At 40.4% G+C, this 22009-nt stretch overlaps 1 protein-coding gene across 2 annotated transcripts in view; it reads left to right on the forward strand.

The window, feature by feature from the left end:
- LOC134614422 (probable ATP-dependent RNA helicase DDX60) overlaps positions 1-22009 on the forward strand; it is a 118941-nt gene that overhangs the window by 93894 nt on the left and 3038 nt on the right. For both annotated transcript variants that reach the window (XM_063458190.1, XM_063458189.1), the window contains 8 exons: positions 81-185; positions 5597-5797; positions 9621-9725; positions 12322-12463; positions 13045-13154; positions 18680-18827; positions 19224-19366; positions 21217-21368. In XM_063458190.1, coding sequence (XP_063314260.1) covers positions 81-185; positions 5597-5797; positions 9621-9725; positions 12322-12463; positions 13045-13154; positions 18680-18827; positions 19224-19366; positions 21217-21368 — 1106 coding nt within the window. The remainder of the gene's footprint in view (positions 1-80; positions 186-5596; positions 5798-9620; positions 9726-12321; positions 12464-13044; positions 13155-18679; positions 18828-19223; positions 19367-21216; positions 21369-22009) is intronic.

Below are 22009 nucleotides of genomic sequence, written 5' to 3' on the forward strand. Positions count from 1 at the left end.
AATGTGTAACTATGTTATTACTTTTTAATAGCGCAACAAATTAGCTGTAATTTATTCTTTTTTTTTTTTTTCATTACAAGGTTGTGACCGCTACAGGTTCATTGGCACTTGGTATCAACATGCCCTGTAAATCGGTAGTTTTTCTGCATGATTCGATCTACCTTGATGCATTGAACTACAGACAGGTATTTTAATATTCTTATTACAACCCTTTTGTGGCTACATAGCAATTTGTTATTGTAGTAATTATCTCTAAACATATACTCTAGATTTCTTTATGTCTTCTATCGTGTTATCTCTATGGGGCGGGGTATCCATCCTGGCAATTGATTGGGAATGTATAAGGAACAAAAAGTGTTGGTGTGTGCATGTGATAAGTGCAGTGTATATACAGCCTTATTTAGTTTGAAAGGTAACTATTGAAACATTGTGTATGTTCTGTTCCACATTTGCTGAGTTTGTAATGTCTGGGAAAAAAATCTTTACTGTGAAACATTAGCCCTAATGTGTTCTCTATCCTCCCAGGTTATTTTTCCTTTTGTATCAATACTTTGATACACCTACAATGTTTGCAGAGAGCTGCTGTTTTCAGTTTAACCCCTTAAGGACACATGACATGTGTGACATGTCATGATTCCCTTTTATTCCAGAAGTTTGGTCCTTAAGGGGTTAAAACTCAGTGTTTGTTCCCAATCTTGGCCTTGATATACTTCAAGTAGCAAAAAAAACTAAACAAAAAAACCACAAAACAACATATTATAATTATTGACTGTTTACAGTCAATCTTTTTTTTTTTTTCTTTTAGTTTCAGCTTCTTATTAACTTCAACTTTTGCAGGCCCTCCCTTTTCCCCTAGAAGAGACCAACGGTCTCTTCACAGGGAAATAGCCTATCAAAGACTATTTGAGAAGCCTCCTTTAGGAGCCCCTGAAGCACTTCCTCTTTTGCGTGCGTGCATGCAGTGTACAACATTTTGATTTGAGGTCTAAGAAGGAAGTTTGTAGGTGGAGGCAGGCACTCCTGCCACTTCCGTTAGCTCAGAGCTGTGAGAGAGGGAGAGGACCTGCCGAAGGTGAAATCTGTAGTCTCCCAGACTCCCCTTCACTATACAAGCCCTCAGGTTGGTAGCCTGCACAGTAACTCTGAACCACCAGGAATGTACAGTCACCCCTCCTTGGTGAGAGATAAGGTAAATGTGTAAGTTTAGTATGGTCAGGGCCGGATTAAGAGCCCAGTGGGCCTGGTGCTGATAATTATGATGGGCCTAATTACAAAATCTTATTGACCAAAAACACTAAAACAGTCCTACCTCCTAAGCGTCATGTATCTGATGGAGATGATGCTGTAGGGAAACTCATAGGATGCAACTATGAGAAAACACATACCCTTTGCTAATCTCATTCCGTCATCTTTCAAGTAAACCCATACCCCCTAACAGCAGTGTCCAGTAAAGCAGGAAGTCTATGGATGCGGTAAAAGGGTGGGCTACTGACACAAATCACATAACCAGAACGTCCGAAAGGGCGAACATACACAAAAAGGGGGAATGTCTGTGTCCCTATGTCTCCCAGTCCCTTAGTGTTTGTGTCCTCATGTCTCCCAGTGTCCCCATGTCACTATGGGACATTGAGAGACATTGGGACACTGGGAGACATGGGGACACAGATACTAGGGAACACTGGGAGACCTGGGAAATCTGAGACTCTTGGGGACACTGGGTGACAGACACGAGGGGACACAGGGAGACATGGGGCACTGAGATACTGTGATATATAGGGGACACTGGAGACTTGATAAAAACCTGGGTACAGGTCAAAATGTTGTGGTGTCCAATAAACCTGCTTAAAGCTATCACAGTGAGTGCCTGAGATTTTTTTCTTTTATACTAGGGGACACTGAGACACTACGGGCACAGAGACACTACGGGCACAGAGACACTACGGGCACAGAGACACTATGGGCACTGAGAGACATGGGGCACTGAGACACTGATACATAGGGGACACTGATGCATAGGGGACATTGGAGACTTGATAAAGACCTGGGTACAGGTCGAAATGTTGCGGTGTCCAATAAACCTGCCTAAATCTATCACATTGAGTGCCTGAGATTTTTTCTTTTATACTAGGGGACACTGAGACACTAGGAGACATGGGGACACAGAGACATTGGGAGACTAGGGGACTTTGGGAGTCTAGGAAACACTGAGACACTAGGGACACTGGCACACTACAGACACTGAGAGACACCAGGGACATATGGCGATACTGAGATACTAGGGACACTGGCTGGGAGACATGGGAACACTGCCATGTCTCCTATGTCTCAGTCGCCCATTGTCCCCATGTCTCCCTGTGTCTCCATGCCTCTCAGTGTCCCCATGTCACCCAGTGTCCCCTAGTGTTTGTATCCCCATGTCTCCCAGTGTCCCTTAGAGTCTGTGTCCTCATGTCTCCATGTGTCCTGATGTCACTAGGACACTAGGGGACACTTAGAGACATGGGGACACTGGGAGACATGGGGACACTGAGACACTGGGGACAGTGGCTGGGAGACATGGGGCCACTGTGTCCCTAGTGTCTCAGGGTCATTGGCATCCGAATGGGGGGGTAAAGGGGGTACTTGGCCCCCCCGGATTTTTCAGCTTGTGCTGCTATTTTTCGTTTTAGTGTGAGAATACAGTGCAATACCAGCGCTGGCCAGTAGGTGGCGCTGTGAATGGAGAAAGGCAGGAAGCTACAGCTTATCCCTGCCTCTCTCTCATGACTGAAACCGCAGGGGAGCAGCACAGAGGCAGCCTACAGAGCAGGTAAGTGAGGGATGGGGGGTGGGGGAGACCGCATAGAGGAAGGTAAAGTAGAAGGAGCAGAAAGGTTCTGCAAGGGGCAGGAGGGGCCAGCAAGGAATAGAAAGGGGCAGCAAGAAGCAGGAAGGGGTCGAAAGGTTTTCAAGGAGCAGGAGGGTAAAGTAGAAGGAGCAGCAAGGAGCAGGAGGGGTCAGCAAGGAGCAGAAAGGGTCTGCAAGAGGCAGGAGGGGTCAGCAAGGAATAGGAAGGGGCAGCAGGAAGGGGTAGGGACGGTCTGCAAGGAGTAGGAAGGGTCTGCAAGGAGCAAGAGGGGTCAGCAAGGAGTAGGAAGAGGCAGCAAGGAGTAGGAAGAGGCAGCAAGGAGCAGGAAGGGGCAGCAAGGAGCAGGAAGGGGCAGCAAGGAGCAGGAAGGGACAGCAAGGAGCAGGAAGGGACAGCAAGGAGCAGGAAGGGGCAGCAAGGAGCAGGAAGGGGCAGCAAGGAGCAGGAAGGGGCAGCAAGGAGCAGGAAGGGGCAGCAAGGAGTAGGAAGAGGCAGCAAGGAGTAGGAAGAGGGAGCAGGGAGGGTCTGCAAGGAGCAGGAAGGGGCAGCAAGGAGCAGGAAGGGGCAGGAAGAATCAGAAGGAACAGAAAGGATCAGCAAGGGGCTGCAAGAAGCTGGAAGGGGCAGAAAGAAGCAGGAAGGGCAGTAAGAAGCAGGAAGGGTATGCAAGAAGCAGGAAGGGCCATCAAGAAGCAGGAAGGGCCATCAAGGAGCAGAAAGGGATCAGAAAGAGAGCAGAAGGGCGCAAAATAAGCAGAAAGTAGCAGAAAGGTAAAGGAGCAGAAGGAGCCTCAGAAGGCCAAGAAGGAGAAGAAAATGAGATTGGAGCACTTCATTCTGGACACCACATCATTAGGCGTTGGTACCTGGGCCTGGCAGGGAAACTTTGGACCTTCTCATCTCCCCAGGTAAAAACAAACAATATCAGTGTTAATGTGTTCACTTTTATTTACTGAGTGTCAGGAAACACAGAGGGCCGCTGGGTAGGGGTGCCGCTGATTGGCTAGATGGGTCAGCTAGCACTCTAAGCCAATCAGTAGCTCCCCATTCATAAAAACGTAAAACATTTTTATGAATCGGGAACTAGCGATTGGCTTAGAGGGTCAGCTGACCACTCTAGCCAATCTGCAGCACCCATGCCTGACGTCAATCTGCACTTCCTGACACTCTGTTTCAGAAGTTGAATACCACTGAGCGACCTGGAGATCTGGAGCTGAAGGAAGCCTTTGGGGGTAAACCATTTGAGAGCGGTTTAACCCCTTCAAAGAAAGAGCACCCAGGGGCCTCCTTGCATCACATCATTTTCATTTAGATAAAGTTGTTATGGTGACCAGAATGTTCCTGTAATTTGATGAAAGGAACACTATAGTGTAAGGAATACAAACATATATTCCTGACACCATAGTTGTGAAAACGCTATTCACCCTGGCTTTATGTGAAAATGACTATGCTCCTTCCCTTTCATGACACTGTCAAAAAGGGGCCAAGCATGGATGTCATTACAATTATGTCCCCCCTCCCCCCGGAAAAATTCCTGCGGACGTCCATGCTCAGGGTCCCCATGTTACCCAGTGCCCAATGTCTCAGCGTCCCCATGTCTCGGAGCTGCTGTCTGGACTCTCTGTGCAGAACTGGTCCCCGCGGATCAGTGAGTAGAGAGAGGCAGGGAGGGAGATGCCGTAACTTCTTATCACTGCCTCTCTCCACACAAACAGCGACCCCTACTGGCCGGCGCTGGTATTGCAGAATAAACTATGTTTATACTGAGACAGACATTTGTATTGCCGGTATTACTGCAATACCGGCACCGGCTAGGCAGCCTCAAATACCTGAGAAATACTTCTGAGAAATACCTGGCAACCCTAAGAAATACATGAGAAATACCTGGCAACCCTAAGAGTAGTGTGTAAAAAAAAAAAAAATGTAAAAAAAAAAAATTTTTTTTTTTTTTTTTTTTTAAACCAATGGGCCTATTCCATGGGCCTGGGCCTGGAGCTGCAGCTCCATCAGCCCCTATGTTAATCCGGCCCTGAGTATGGTGGGAATTAGAAAATAGGGTGGACTAGCACAAGGGAGTATTATAAGTTTGTGTAATACATGAACGCAAGTGTGTAAAAATATAGGATGCAGTCTGTGAATTTCTATTTGTCTTGCAATAATTGATATACTAAATTTTTTAAAGAGTCCCTGCTAGCTAGAAATAGGTAAATATGGACCTGTTGGGAATTTTAAACCTGGACATCTGTTCCAGATACATGGTGAAAATGGACCTTTAAATCAAATTTCTAATTTTGGAGATACCTGTCACCTTCTACTCCTTAAGTTGGACATGGGGGCAAATTAGAGCAACAAGCCTAAGGGGCTGCAAGAAATTATAGATATTGCAATAAAGAAATTGGGTTGTAGAAAACAGTAATTGGTTGATCTGTTTAATTTTTTTTGCTGGGGAGTCCACACGAGTTGAGGTATAGATTGTAGCGTCTGATTAAAGTAGCCATATCTATTAATTGTTTAGTGAAGCTTGCATAATGTACATAGGTATACTCACAATTGCACAGTAAACCCAAACAACTGCTTACAGACACTAAGTATAAAATGCAGACTTAATCGTAGAAATACACACATTAAAACCTGGAGACTCATATGCCAATAGTTAGTACATATTTAGACAGTGACCTTTTTTTCCTGCCAGTGATTTAGATATTATTTTATCTCTAACATTATATTTGCAAATGTTCATTTTTCTAGATGTCAGGACGTGCTGGAAGACGTGGCCAAGATTTGTTGGGAAATGTCTTCTTCTTCACTATCCCAACTCCTAAAGTAAAAAAACTTTTGAAATCCAATGTTCCTCAGTTAAAAGGACAATTTCCGTTATCCATTTCCCTGGTCTTACGAGTAATGCTCTTGGCTGCAAGAGCAGATGACACAGAAGATGCCAAAGCTAAGGTAAGGTTCTTAGGTAATAAATCATACTAGCCTGCACCTATAGTTATGGACAAAGGAAATATTTTAATAAATAAAAATAGAAGAGGGGGTACACAGTATAGACATAGCAGAAACACTGGTACATAATGCAAATGAAAAAAATGAACACTCTGTATGGCAAGTTGTATACTATGGGCTCTTCAATATCGTTAAAAAATTAATATACCTATAGTGTATAACATAAAGAAATATAAATATTTACTATTTGTGCATCCATTATGTATTGTTTGCATTGCAATCAGAGGTGTAACTAGAAACCACAGGGCCCCGGGGCAAAAATGGCCCTGAGGCCACCACCAGGCATCTTCCCTCCCCCCGCCCCTCCATTTGTATAATATAACGCATACAGATACATACACAGACACACAGAATGACACATGTTCAGATACACAGAATGACACATGTTCAGATACGCAGAATGACACTTCTACAGATACAAACACTGACACATATACAGATACACACTGACACACATGTGGATACACAGAGACACATAAAGACAGATACACATATAGACATGCATGCAGATACACAGACACACTTAATGACAAACATTCAGATACACAGAATGACACGCATACAGATATAAACAGTGACACACATACAGATACATATGGGCACACATTGACACACATGCAAACAGAAACACATGCAGACATACAGATACCTATACAGATTAACAGATACACATGCAGACAAACATATACACAGACAAACAGATACACAGACAAAGATATACACATACAGACAAAGATATACACATACAGACAAAGATATACACATACAGATACACATGAAGAAAAATATATACACATACAGACACACAAGTACACATACAGACACACACATACATACTGACACACATACATACATGCATACACACATACATGCAGACACACACACACATGCAGATATACAGACATTCACACACACACATACAGATATAGACATTCACACGCACGCACACACATAGGCCCACACATATATACATATACAGACACACACAGACACACATTCAGATATACAGATACAGACATACACACACACACACATGCAAACACACAAGCATGCAAACTGTTAACATTTTTAGTAACCCTCCTGTTTCCTACATTTTTGGTGCTCCCACTCTGACTCCCTCCTCTTCTCCCGTGCGGCTCTGTGTTTGCTGGGAGGAAGTGACAGCTTTCCTCCCAGCGCTCTGACGTCATCACTGAGGCCCGGTCGTGCGCTTAAAGCGCCGCAGAGCTGACCAGGCCCCAGGAAATTTATTGGCATCGTGTAGCCCCGAGAGCATGGGCCACCAAATTGGCCCCTTAAAAGCAGCCCTGGCGGTTGTTCCATGTGGCCAGGGCCACACCACAATGCCGACGGGCACCCTGGTTGCAGGGGACGACAGCGGGAGTTCTGCCACTGGCTTGAATTAAAGTCATCTGCATTCCCAATCCCCCTTAACAAAAATCAACAGATTTCTTACATGAACTCCTGCAAAACTTATTTATGATTCTATTTATTTTGCTCAATATACTACACATATGGGGAGTTTAGGGATCAAATTCAGCTGCACAAAATGACCAAGGCAAGAGGAAATTCAGTAATTTAGAAATATTAGTCACTACCCAGTGTGTATTTTAAAATAAGTGATGTACATATGGGACTCCTACACAAAATATATAATTGTCATATTTATCAAACAATGAATTTCAACTGGATTCACTCAAAAAAATTATTATGGTAATTGTTGCAGGCAAAACTATCTAATTACTGTGGGCATACGGTTAAAAAAAATACATAAGTAATACAAAAGCTTATTGTGTGGGCAATATACCCCTGTATAACTGTTAGAAGGATTAAATCCTCCTTTAACCCCACTCAACATGACACAACTGGAAGTATATCTCCAAAACGCTGAGCAGCCAGTAGCTGCTTAGCCGTTAAACAGAGGCTGCTCTAGACTTTGTAAGGCCCTCACCTACTAATAATTAAAAGAAATGCAATCAATAATAAAACTAACTGACAGGGTCCCGGTGTCTAATGGTGGGGACCCCTTCCTGTTTCCTTTCTCAATGTGGCACAGTTTCCAGCCAGTGGGTGCCAGCATATTACTCTGCAGCCTCGGCCTCAACTTTCACTCCACTCTGCAGGGCTACCGTCATCACACCCAAGGCCCCTTACAAACAGTCTCTGAGGCCCACATACTCACTGACATGCTTTCAGACACAATAGTGGGGATATACATATACCCAGATACAAACTACCAGACAGACATACACAGTGATTCTCAGTTCCAGACACACAGGCAAACATATACACACACAGTAAACATACAAACACCCATTGCCAGGCACACAAACACTACCGGACTCACACATATACACACTAGCAAACACACACACATGTAAACACTAACAGACACACAGTACCAGACACACATACACAGGTACTGACAGAGGCACACAAAAATTTAAATAATTAAATTTAAGCTGTTTTAATTACCCTACTCCTACCTTTTTCCTACTCTATGCATACATTTTGCTAGGAAGGTTGCCCAGTGGGGATCCAGCACTGACTGAGGGGTGTACTCAGGTGGCTGTGATGGGCAGTTTTGTCTTCGAACATTGCCGCTTATGAGCACTAGGAGGAATAGATTAGACATCACTTCTTCCCAGTGTAGCCGTGCATGTGGAGAGGCTGTACCTCGTAAGGGGTCCATGCCATCACAGGATTCCGCAACTTGGTCCGTTGCGAAACCGGACTACGTAGCAATACACAGCCCCTTGCAGACGCAAGGGACCAAAGCATGGCTGGTCCCCTTAACACTGTACCCTCGTGATGTTGGCCCTGCAGCTCTGGAAGCCTATGCTCTCCCTCCAAGGCAGTGTGTGCCTCTCTCCCCAGCTCCAGCTCTCTCTATCCCATACAACTCCATCAACCTCTCTCCACTCAGTTTAATTTCCCTCACTTCCCTCAGCTCCATCTTTCCCTCTCCCCTGTGCTCACATCTCCCTATTTGCATTCTATAATAACTTCTAGAGGTAAATAAACCACAATCCTAACAACCACAATGAAACATTATATTGTTACCTCTTAAGGCACCATCAAACGTTCCAGAACAAATTTACATAGGTGCTGTTTTAGTAGTGCTAGTAGTGATAGATACATTTGGCAACATACATTAAAAGTCTTACTCAATTTAGATGTTTTAGTGCATGGCTGACATCTAATAGCTCTGCATTCTGTTGTAGATTTCAGCTAGTTACTATGTGACACTGATGTAACTAACTAAAGTCTACAACAGAAGAGGAGTGTGTTTGTTACGTTGAAACCTCAATGGAATCCTACTAGGATGCATGATTTAGCAGAGATGCTTTAAACGTGTAATTTATATTATTTTATGAACTTTGCCCAACTTTTATTCTATAGTTCTGCTGGAAGGTGTAACATTACAGGGAGGTGAGAGTCTGAAGAATTGTGTCTACAGATAACTGGGCCATTGTTAATTGTTTTTTCTTTAAATATTAAGGTGTAACTTATGTTTAGTAATTTGGGTGCTTGGCTTAAATTGCAAAACGGTTGCTAATGAAGTGAATGGATTTTGTTTTGCTATTTAAACGTAACCAAATATACTGCCAGGAGGACTGCCGTCTGGTGAGACATTCGGTTGAACTTTTTTGTTATTGTTTTGCATATGTTCATGCCTATTATAAAATCAGTTACTTCACAAGGGATGATGTTATTGACATAATCTTGATGTTGCTATTGTTATTGTTATTAATTTTGAATCCAGGCTTTATCGATTTTGAAGCACTCGCTGATGTCATTTAAACAACCAGTGGAAACACAAATGCTACAGCTGTATTGTCTCTTTTCACTGCATTATCTAATTCATGAGGTATGTATTACTAATTTAACATGATCATTTTTAGATTTTACCTGCTCATAGAAACATAGAATGTGACGGCAGATAAACCATTCGGCCCATCTAGTCTGCCCAATTTTCTAAATACTTTCATCAGTCCCTGGCCTTATCTTATAGTTAGGATAGCCTTATGCCTATCCCACGCATGCTTAAACTCCTTTACTGTGTTAACCTCTACCACTTCAGCTGTGCTCTTTGATGTTAAAGGGACACTATAGTCACCTGAACAACTTTAGCTTTATGAAGCAGTTTTGGTGTATAGAACATGCCCCTGCAGCCTCACTGCTCAATCCTCTGCCATTTAGAAGTTAAATCCCTTTGTTTATGAACCCTAGTCACACCTCTCTGCATGTGACTTGCACAGCCTTCCATAAACACTTCCTGTAAATAGAGCCCTATTTAGTATTTCTTTATTGCAAGTTCTGTTTAATTAAGATTTTCTTATCCCCTGCTATGTTAATAGCTTGCTAGACCCTGCAAGAGCCTCCTGTATGTGATTAAAGTTCAATTTAGAGATTGAGATATAATTATTTAAGGTAAATTACATCTATTTGAAACCAGTTTTTTTTCCATGCAGGCTCTGTCAATCATAGCCAGGGGAGGTGTGGCTAGGGCTGCATAAACAGAAACAAAGTGATTTAACTCCTAAATGACAGTGAATTGAGCAGTGAAATTGCAGGGGAATGATCTATACACTAAAACTGCTTTGTTTAGCTAAAGTAATTTAGGTGACTATAGTGTTCCTTTAATGTGTTTAGCAGACTGTAAGTGCACACCCAACTGTTTTGCAAATAATTTACAAGAGACGGCAATGAATACAATCCAAAATGCCATTAATACAATTGTGAAACAAAAATTCAAATATAGAGAATTTGTACGCAAAGAATCATCTTCTGTAGTGTTTATAGCATACACATTAACTGGTATTTACATTTAGTTTTTAATATTTATGTTTTGTAGTATATTTTCAATAAAACAGAATGTACCAAACACTGGTGAATGATTTGTGTAGTAATCACAGAAAATCTCCTCAAAGGACCACTCCACACACATAAAGCTCTTCAACTAGCATCCACAGGGCTCCATTTTACCTGTCCTTTGTGGCTCTCCTTCCTCCTTCTTGGTTGCTGCTTCCTTCCTTGCCAGCAGGTTCAATCATTATAATAAGAAAACAAACAAACAAACAAACACTGCTGACTGTGAATGTAACTATTCAGTGAAATAATACATACATATACAAACAGAATTAAAATAAATATATATATATATATAAACATACAAAATGCACAATCCAGAGCACTCGCTCATTCACTAAACAGCGATTTCAAGTCTCAGATTATAATAGATTTATTTAAAAACACCTATCTAGGCAAAAAATAATGGGGGTTTAGTTACATTATATAATCATACATTGCATAAGCCTGCAACAACGTCAATGTACTCCATTCTTGACAGGTCCTATCCTAGCAGCCTAATACCTTCTCTATTATATTATATATATGAATGGCATTTCGAGCACTTATAAGATTAAAGGAACACAAATAGTCACCAAAACAACTTTAGCTTAATGAAGCAGTTTTAGTGTATAGATCAGGGATAGGCAACCTTCGGCACTCCAGATTTTTTGGACTACATCTCCCATAATGCTCTTACACCCATAATGCTGTCAAAGCATCATGGGAGGTATAGTCCAAAACATCTGGAGTGCCGAAGGTTGCCTATGCCTGGTATAGATCATGCCTCTCAGGTTTTACTGCTCAATTCACTGTCATTTAGGAGTTAAATCACTTTGTTTCTGTTTATGCAGCCCTAGCCACACCTCCCCTGGCTATGATTGACAGAGCCTGCATTAAAAAAAACAGGTTTCACTTTCAATCAGATGTAGTTTACCTTAAACAATTTTATCTCCTGCTCTGTAAATTGAACTTTAATCACATACAGGAGGCTCTTGCAATGTCTAGCAAGCTATTAACATAGCAGGGGATAAGAAAATCAAAATTAAACAGAACTTGAAATAAAGAAAGGATACACTTTAGATGACTCTTTACAGGAAGTGTTTAGGAAGGCTGTGCAAGTCACATGCAGGGAGGTGTGACTAGGGTTCATAAACAAAGTGATTTAACTCCTAAATGGCAGAGAATTGAGCAGTGAGGCTGCAGGTGCATGATCTATACACCAAAACTGCTTCATTAAGCTAAAGTTGTTTTGGTGACTATAGTGTCCCTTTAAATAGTGTTACATATAAATGTCAAGTCAGTCTTCTTGCAGGTAGTGACGTAAACTGCCAATACGGTCATGTGAACGATGTGGCTTTGCATTGGGTTGGTTATATATCTATATATCTGTGAGGGGCCATTAAAGTTCAACTTGTCCATGGTCTTTATGCCATGTAGAATGCCTATGCAATGTTGCTTTTGGATAATGATACCCTAAACACCACAAAGCTGTAGGAAATGTAGGACATACCACATCTAAAAACTGTGTCTTGTCTGCATCACATTCTACATTTCTAAGGTACACTAAATCCTCTTGCATCTCCTCATTATACTATGTTTATGTTCTTTTTCAGGGATATTTAGATCAGGACTGTAACCCTATGGCATTTACTGGACTAGCTACACACTTACATTTCCATGAACCATCAAATTTTGTCTTTGTCCATTTCCTTGAGAAGAACTTGTTTCATGAATTCTGTCAACCATGCGAGAAAGGTACATATAAATAATTATTTACATTTATTTATTTACAATTATTTACGTTTTCTAAAGTTTATGTTTATTTTTATTTTTGGCTATTACATGACTATGTTCGGAACATGTACATTACAGATTTTAAGTCAACAAAAACTGCAATATGGGTAATTTGAATGATTTCCATTGCCACAGCTTGAAGCACCCTGTGTTGTATGTCTAAATGGTCAATGGTGGGTGGGTAAGGTTTGATGACGAATATGCCAAAACTAACAAACAAATCTGAAAGATGTTGAATTCTCACTTTAGTGATTAATCCTGCAAATGTAGGATTGTTGGCTCAGTAGGTTTGTAAACTGTAAATAACAAACATGCATTAAAGTCAGACTGGAATTCAAAATACATTTCAAATTTAAGGCCAAGGCAGCTGGTGGGAATAATTATACAATTCAACTGTCCTTCCAGTTAGGCAACTCTGATCGTAACTTTGAAATTTACTTTGAATTCACTCTGAATTACTGACAAGTCTTACTTTAGTAAATAACCCTTGTGTTTTTTTTTTTACATGTAGTACAGTTATTTCAAATTGTTTTCTCACACAGACCCAAAACAATTTCCAAGCAGTGTTATGGAAAAGCTTGTGCTGATTTTGGCAAATCTGTTTGGCAGATCATACTTTCTTCAACGTCCTGTCAAAGCTCACCATTCAAAGGTAAGAAATGGATTTTAGGGCTTTCACACTCTTCCCAGCTAATTGTTAACTTCATTGTAAAACAGAATTTACCTAAATAAATAATTACCCAATGTATTATTCAATGTGAGAAGCATGCATTCTATTATTTTATATATCTTTAAGCTCATCAGCCCCTACAGACCATCTTTTGTTGTCCAGTATTGTATTAGTGTTTGTTGTGAATGTCCCTCAAGATGCTCTGACAGTAAAAGGTTACAGATGATCTATTCATCTTTTCCCTGTTTGTATATGTATTTTAGGCATTTCCAAGACTCCAGGGATTAGCCACCCAATTAGGTTGGTCCAAAATGAATTATAACTGAAAAGAAAATGTAGCTTGATCGAAGGAAATATAATTATAGAATATATATTTATTTGACAGGTCAGGTTAGGTTACAACCCACTCAACTTGCCATGGTTTGCCATTCTCACAGTGTAAGCAAAATATAAAAAGAAATATACATACATAAAAGCAACTAAAACAGACCTTGCACTCTGGCTATACATGCAATTTATTGCCAGGTCCTGGATACACAGCCTAAACCATACAAATACAACATTTATCAGCATCAGTGCTATATATGTATAAATAGATAGACAGACAGACAGATATGCTTTATAACATTTAAATGGGTTATTCATTTGTGTAACATGTAAATGTAATGATTCCATTATGCATATTATGAAATCATACATGACCCCCTCTTGTCTCTACAAATGGACAAAATGCCCTTTTCCACATTTTGCCTTTATAATACAATTTTGATACAATAAATAAGCAACACTGGATAGGAAAACCATTTTGTATAGTGTACATATTATACATTACAATAAAAATGCATAAAATGATCAACCCACATACGTGAAGTCCTAGGTGTATAATCATAGTCATAGGACATCCCACCTTAGATTATAGTAGTTTTCCTTTGAAGCATTATGTCCCTTACTTGAGGTAATTCATTCACATTTAACCTTGATGGTTGAATTGAATACAGAAACTAAAAATGGATGATTTTTAGACAGAATTTTATTTTTTAATATATGTGTGACAAATGCTCTTTTCCACGGATGTTTGCTACAAACTTCTGAAGGAGTGTGGAAGCTGGACACCCACCTGCCCACCGACTATGGTCCAGGTCTAAAACCCCGTTTGGGAGTTACCCTGCCCAGCCGCTATTAGCAGCTTTCCCTCGGCGCCCCTGGTTTCTCACGAATGGAACCGAAAACTATCTCCCTGGCAGCCATTGACATTAACAAATCCAAGAACAGACCTCAGGGGTACTTAGCTATGACCGTAATAGAACTAATTTCGATATGAGGACTTGGTGGTTCCTAGTCACCTCAGCGATACTTAGCTGTGGATTTTATGGAACTGTTTTCAGATAGGTGACCTTACGGTTCCTAGACAACTTGGTTGAGGGTTTTGAGTCACTTTGCGACCCGCCAGGAGAGCTCTTTTTGGAGTAAAGGTGCCTGAGATTGAGGGGAACAAATGCTCCTCTCAAAATTTGACCAGCAAAAGCACCAAACGCTCTGGAACTATTTTGGGCTAGGACCACGTGTGCGGCCGGTCAGAACTTTGCCCCAGTGGCGTTTCCCCTACACTGATCTGAGTGCTATTTGGACAACTTCGGTGCTCAGATCAGGGCTAGTTAGAGCTTTAGAACTTCTGAGGTTATTGTATGTTTTTATGATGTTTTGGGGTACTTAAATGTTTTTGTGTTTGGCTCTCTGTTCCTGGGAGATAATTAGCTTGCCAGTCTTTAACTCAATTATCTCCCAGGCACAGAGATCTCTGGGAGGGGCTTATACTGAATACAATGAAGACTCCATGCTGGCAGCTGTGTATAAATTATGTGTGCATTGCCTCAATAAACCAGTTCATTTTCACCCTTCACTGAGTCTAGGCTATTGTTTGGGTGAACCGGCTATACAACCATACTCTCTGCAGGAGCTTAATCACTTGGAGATGTACCCAGGACCCTGTTCCTAGCGGAAAGCTATCAAGAGACCCCAGCCAAGCTCAGGCAGCTAGGGGCTAAAGCACTACTGGTGTCCCGGTGGAGAGCTAGAAAGCAAGCATGACGGAGGTACCCAGTTGGGGTACCAAGCAGTTTGTCACAATATGTATAAAAAAAAATTCCTTGCCAACAATTTCTAAAACTGCAGGTTAACTGCCAGAGTAGAAAAGCTGCTACATGCTCTGTTCCAATTGCCGACAGAATATACACATATTTTTTTCCCATCATATGAAAGCATTACCCTACTTTCATAGCTAGTTAGCAACCAATTAGTTACTGACCTATCATTGAGTAATGTTCTCATTGTTTCTCCATCTCAGCACTGTGATGTTTGTCATGGAGAGAACAGATTGTTCATGTTCTTTCCACCCTAAAGAAAAAAATATATATTTTCACTTTGATCAGTTTAGTATTACTGTAATTATCAGTTGATTTTGTGACATACATATCTGAATACATACTTCAAGGTTGTAGTTTTTCCAATACAGCCCTGAAGCTGCATTTTTTATGAAGGCATCCCTAAATAAAATAAAAATCTGGCAGCCCTGGCTTTAGGAGCACAACACATTTGAAGAAATTATGATTTTTTTTTCTATGTTAAAAATAATTTTAGTTTGTGCAGGTGTAATTTTTGCAAATTCTCAAATATATATATATATATATATATATATTGTTTCTAAGTTGACCCATGAATTCCCAAACCTCGGGCCAGAGTATACATTGGACTATTTCTTCAACCTGGTGTTTGTTTATTACTTATTATCACTATTATTATTTTATTATAAAATACTGAATTAATAATATATGCAGTGCCTCCACTATATATATAAGCAAAGAAGACTATGAAATGTGTCTTTATTGTTTTAAATTTTGTCATCTGAGCTTTCATGGATATAAACAATTGCAAAAACAACACAGGCATATCCCCCCAAAAATAATCTTTGATTATGTGTGGCACAATTATTGACACCCCTATGAATAAATATGCGAAAAATATATTTGAAGTATATTCATGTTGATAAATTTCAGTACACCTGGGTAACTAGGAACAGGAAATTGTTCAACCATAACTTTGTTTCACAGGGGTATAAATATGATGTAACACAGACCAAATTCCCGTGGTCATTCATCACTGTGGGTAAGATCAAGAAATATAGCTTTGATGTGCAGCAAAAGGTTGTTGAAAATGACTCTGCCAAATATCAACAGATATTAATGAACACCTAACTGCCTCTGCCAGAAAGCTTAAAATCGGCCGTGGATGAATCTTCCAGAAGGACAATGATCCAAAATATACATAAAAATCAACACAAAAATAGTTTACTGACCACACAATTAAGGTCCTGCCATGGCTATCCCAGTTCCCTGATTTAAACCCTATAGAAAACTTGTGGAATGAACTGAAGAGGAGAGTCCACTAGCATTAACCTTGAAAGTTGAAAGATATGGAGAGATTCTGTATGGAGAAATAGCCTGTATAGAGGAAGGTACATACCCCCTTTTTTTTTTTTTATCAATGGAGAACTACCGATTGGCTTAGAACATCAGCTGATTGCTCTAGCCAATCATTGGCACCACTTCCCTGTGACTCTCTGCGCTTCCTGTAACTCATATTTAGAAACAAGGTTCTGCCTAGGGGACCCTTCACTGCTAGGCTTAGCTTAAAAGGACACTTTAGTCACCAGAACCACTACAGCTTAATGTAGTGGTTCTGGTGTCTACAGTCTGTCCCTTCAGACTTTTTTATGTAAACACTACCATGTCAGAGGCATTGCTGCTTAAAAACATCTATAGTGGAAGACATTCGGCACTTATGACAACGTATCGGGTTATACTATTCTTGAATGCGCCCAAGGGCTTCTTTGCGCCATAACAACTTGTTAGATGAAGTTGTTATGCTGATTGGAGTGGCCCTTTAAGCCGAGAAACCACTTGACATCACATAACTCCTTCAGGACATTTTTGAAGGACGTAATTTTATCCCAAACTTTGGGAACAAATTCAATGCAGAATATAGAGTCATTAAAATCAAATTTAGAGCAACTCCACACAATACAATTTTTTCAAGATTGTATAAGTTATTCCTGATAAAATTTACTGAATAAATTATACAACAGATAAGTAGAGTTTTTTTTATCCAGGTTTGTGTAATATCTGTATGCATAAACTTTTGTTTAAAATTTCTTGTATCAAATTAGGATTACTGGATGAGCAGCGGCACTTATAGACACTAATGTTATTGCGATCACGCTGTATTTAAGCATATCTTCAGTGCTAGAATTTGTTGCCATTTTTTCTCTGCAATGAAAACCAAAAAAAAATGTGTGTCCAACAAGTTATTATGTGGTAATACTTGAGTAAGTGCGGTATGATATCTTTGTATAAAACATTCACGTTTTTTCCTGAGCTGTGGCTCACTTCATCCATCATTGTGACTGGACAACCAACAGGGATCATTGACTAATAAAACATGAGGGAAAAGAGCCTGTTATGCATTGCACCTTATTTTTCTATGCATCTAGATATGATTACCGTATATACTCGAGTATAAGCCGACCCGAATATAAGCTGAGGCCCCTAATTTCACCCCAAAAAACTGGGAGAACTTATTGACTCGAGTATAAGACTAGGGTGGGAAATGCAGCAGCTACTGGTAAATTTCTAAATAAAATTAGATCCTAAAAAAATTATATTAATTGAATATTTATTTACAGTGTGTATATATAATGAATGCAGTGTGTGTGTGTATGAATGCAGTGTGTGTGTATGAGGGCAGTGTGTGTGTATGAGTGCAGTCTGAGTGTGTTGCAGAGCCTTGGTGGGGGGTGGGCATTTTTATTATTATTTTTTAATTATTATTTTATTTTATTTTTGTTAAATTCTTTTTTATTTTATTCTTTTTTATTTTATTATTATTTATATATTATTATTTTTTTCGTCCCCCCTCTCTGCTTGATAAATGGCAGGGAGGGGGGCTCTCACTCCCTGGTGGTCCAGTGGCATTGGCAGTTCAGTGGAGGGGGGCTGGCAGAGAGCTCTTACTTACCTCTCCTGCAGCTCCTGTCAACTCCCTTCTCCTCCGCGCCCGTCCGGTCAGCTCCCTCTGCAAGTCCCAGTGTAAGTCTCGCGAGAGCCGCGCTATGACTCCGCGGCTCTCGCGAGACTTACACTGGGAGCTGACAGGGGATCTGACCGGACCGGCGCGGAGGAGAAGGGAGCTGACAGGAGCTGCAGGAGAGGTAAGTAAACGCTTTCTGCCAGCCCCCCTCCTACACAGCCCCATTGTCTGTATTATGGCAATGTAAATTGCCATAATACAGACATTGACTCGAGTATAAGTCGAGTTGGGGTTTTTCAGCACAAAAAATGTGCTGAAAAACTCGATTTATACTCAAGTATATACAGTATATAAACATGTGAATATTTGGTCTAAAACATCTATGTATTTAGGTTACTCACCCAGTATTGTTCATATTGTTACAGGTGTTCCTTGACAACCTCCCAGACACATTTTCTTTAGCCCTCGCAGAGCGCAATATGAAAGTTGCAGAAGTATTTGGATCCTGTCTTCTAGCAGCAGCAAAACTGGCTGACATGACAAAGGAATATCAGCTTCCCCTTTCCCAAATCAGTAAGTCAAATCCGGTTTGTCACCATTTTATGATTCTACAAATAGGCCTATTGAATTTCTAAAAGTGGGACTAAAAGCAATATTCGGAATGCCCCTGTTTAGGAATGAATTGACTGGGCACTTCCATGTGCCTAGAGACTGCCATCAACTTTGCCTCATGGATAATGCAGAATTTAACAATGAACTTTTAGTATTCATTTTAAAATGTTATTTCTTTCCAGATGAGCAGCTGTGATTGGCTTAGAGTGCTTAAGCGTGTTAACTTGGTCTATCTCAGTGCTGTTCAGTTTTGACAGAATGACAGTGATATTTCAGAAGTGCTAACATGGTGTGATACAATGATAATGTGTCAATATAATATTAATTTGTTTAATTTGTGTGTAATATATGCTTCAGACTTCTCAGGTCAAGAGTGTAAAGATTCCCACCTGCTCGATCACTTGATTGATAGCAGTGTAGAAAGAAATGGAATCTCTCCCTTTGCGTGCCTGTCCGGAAAAAGTAATCATGATTTGATTGCCATGGAAAATGCCAACAGTGTAAGTATATTTGTTTATGTTTAGAGCATGGGTATTCAATACAAAACCCCTAGCTGTTTTTGAACTGTATTGTGCACAAAACATTGCCAGATATCCACAATGCAAGTGGCTGTTATTTGCAAACCTGATTTTGACAATTCAATAAAAGTGTGATCGTTTTAAAGTAACAGATGTTTATGAAAATGATCAAGACTTGTATTTTGAACCCTTATGGAGCTTAGAATACATTTAAATTGTAATAATGGGTGACTAGTAATATAGTAAGCTTATCTGTTTTAAATGATTGCACTGTATTTGTTCCTATTGAACTGTATTTAATAGTATGCTATAGCCCATCTTATTCTAGCTTTATAAATACATTATTCTAGTATAGCTTAATTATGTTCCTGGAGAGCAAAATACAAGTCGCAAGAGAGTGCTGGGAACCGACAACAGCTCAATTAGCCTGCCCTTCGATAGGTCCCCGCTCAGTTCTCAAGCTGACCAAAAGGGCAGAACAGATCCAAAATACAGTCCGGCTCTCTGCCCAAGAGATACAGCAACCCCAGACGATCATTTCAACCTTGTTAGGCATCATCAGCTAGGTATAGCCAATATCAGTCTAGGCACTGTGAGCAAGGGGTCCATGTCTGGATTACCCTTTGAACTTAAGGAGAGCAAAAACAATTGGCAAGATGGTGCTGAGAATGGACAACAGCTCAAGCGGGGGGACCCACCAAAGGGCAGGCTAATTGGGCTGTTATCCGTTCTCACCTCTCTTGCTACTTGTTTTTCTCTCCTTACTTATGTTCCTATTCATGTCTGCAAGATTACTTGAATTATCAGGTGATTCTCCCCTTCTTGCACAAAGCATGTAAGGGTGAGTTTGAGGCTTTACTCCTGCAATCTAACAACCAGGAAGGGGATGCTAGGAAGGAAAGTGCAAAGTCAATCAGTCAATCAAACCAGTACAGATTATCTTTTGGGTGCTATTTTATCCTGCAAACCCCTGTATAGTACAATTTAACAAAAATTGTATTATTGATTATGGATATTAAGCACACATACAGATATTCCAGTTACATTGTTTGCATTTTTATGAAGTTAGATTCTTACCTGGGGTCCACAAGGCTCTGATCCCAGCCTTAACCTCGACCCAGCCTGTGTAGAGCTGGAAACTCTCTGTCTAGCCCTTCACTGCTAGGCTTAGCTTAAAAGGACACTTTAGTCACCAGAACCATTACAGTTTAATGTGGTTCTGGTGTCTACAGTCTGTCCCTTCAGACTTCTTAATGTAAACCCTGTCATTTCAGAGGCATTGCTGCTTAACAACATCTGTAGTGGAAGACATTCATATGGCCATTAGAGGTGCTCCTTAGCCCAATGCTGCACAGTGGGCAGCAGTGGAGTTCAGTATCTCCACAATGTGCATGAAGATACTGAATGTTCCCCATAGGAATGCATTGACTCAATGCATCTCTATGAGGAGATGCTGATTGAAGCAGCATTTTGCCGCACATGCACAATGGTCTCCCAATGCTTTCCAATACTTTCTAATAAAAGAGATAACCGTGTTACTCTTCAGTTGATTCGATAAAATCCTGATGATCTCAAGATTGGCTGAGATTATCAGAATTTTACCAAATCAACTGAAGAGTAGCGCAGTTATCTCTTATTTACTTAAGCAGATATGTCAGCCTAATCTCCTCTGCATATATGGAAATAACCCTAACACTAGCAATATATGGGGATGAATCTTGTTGCAAAATGTAATGAATTACAAATAAGTATGATTAAAATAGTTTCATAATGCATTTGAACTCTTGCTGTGTTTTGTGAATATTATGTGATATTAAAATGTATTCCTACAGCTTATGTTGCAAACCGCTCAAATTCCTGACAAGTACATTCCAATACTAAATCTGGAGAAAACAGATGGTTCTGGGAGAAAAATGTTCCTCAATGCCTATGCACTAGATTTCTTCAAGCATGGTTCCCTGATAGCAATTGTAAAAGACAATGGGTATGTTTCATTTCCTAAGTGTCCCAATAACATTGCAATACAGTGCTGTAATTATTTTTTTTTATCTAGCATGAAGACAATAGTGGTAAGCGACTCGTAGTTGACTGATTAACTGAAAAATAAAGAAATAGCATAAGCAAATGGTATTTATTACATAGACTAAGAAACATTACATGTGGAAACTCAGTACATTTACGCCAAATATTCTACGCCTGTCCAAGGCAGGTGTGGAACTGGCGTATCTCCATATCTGTCATTACTTTATACCCGCCAGCCATTACTTGCTAAAATACCTGTCACTACTTTTAGCAAGTAGTAGATGTTTGATGGTCAATTTCAGAAACAGTGACAGAGTTACAGGCATCTGCTTATTAAAAAACAGTCACTTTCAATTCCCATTATTCTCGAAGGAAAGAACTTATTGATTTATTTCGCTGTTAGTTAAGAAGCTATGGGGGGAATTTCAGTTTCCCATTGATGAAGGGCTGAGAGAGGAGTTAAGAGGCACACAAGGGGGACGAGAGGGATTAAGAGATGCAGAAAGGTGTAGGGAGTAATATACACACAAGAGGTAAGGGGACTTGGGGAGAGACTCAATAGAGTAAGAGGGATTAGGAGACAAACACACAACACTCCCCCAA

Source organism: Pelobates fuscus, chromosome 6 (assembly GCF_036172605.1).
Source record: "Pelobates fuscus isolate aPelFus1 chromosome 6, aPelFus1.pri, whole genome shotgun sequence".
NCBI lineage: Eukaryota > Metazoa > Chordata > Amphibia > Anura > Pelobatidae > Pelobates > Pelobates fuscus.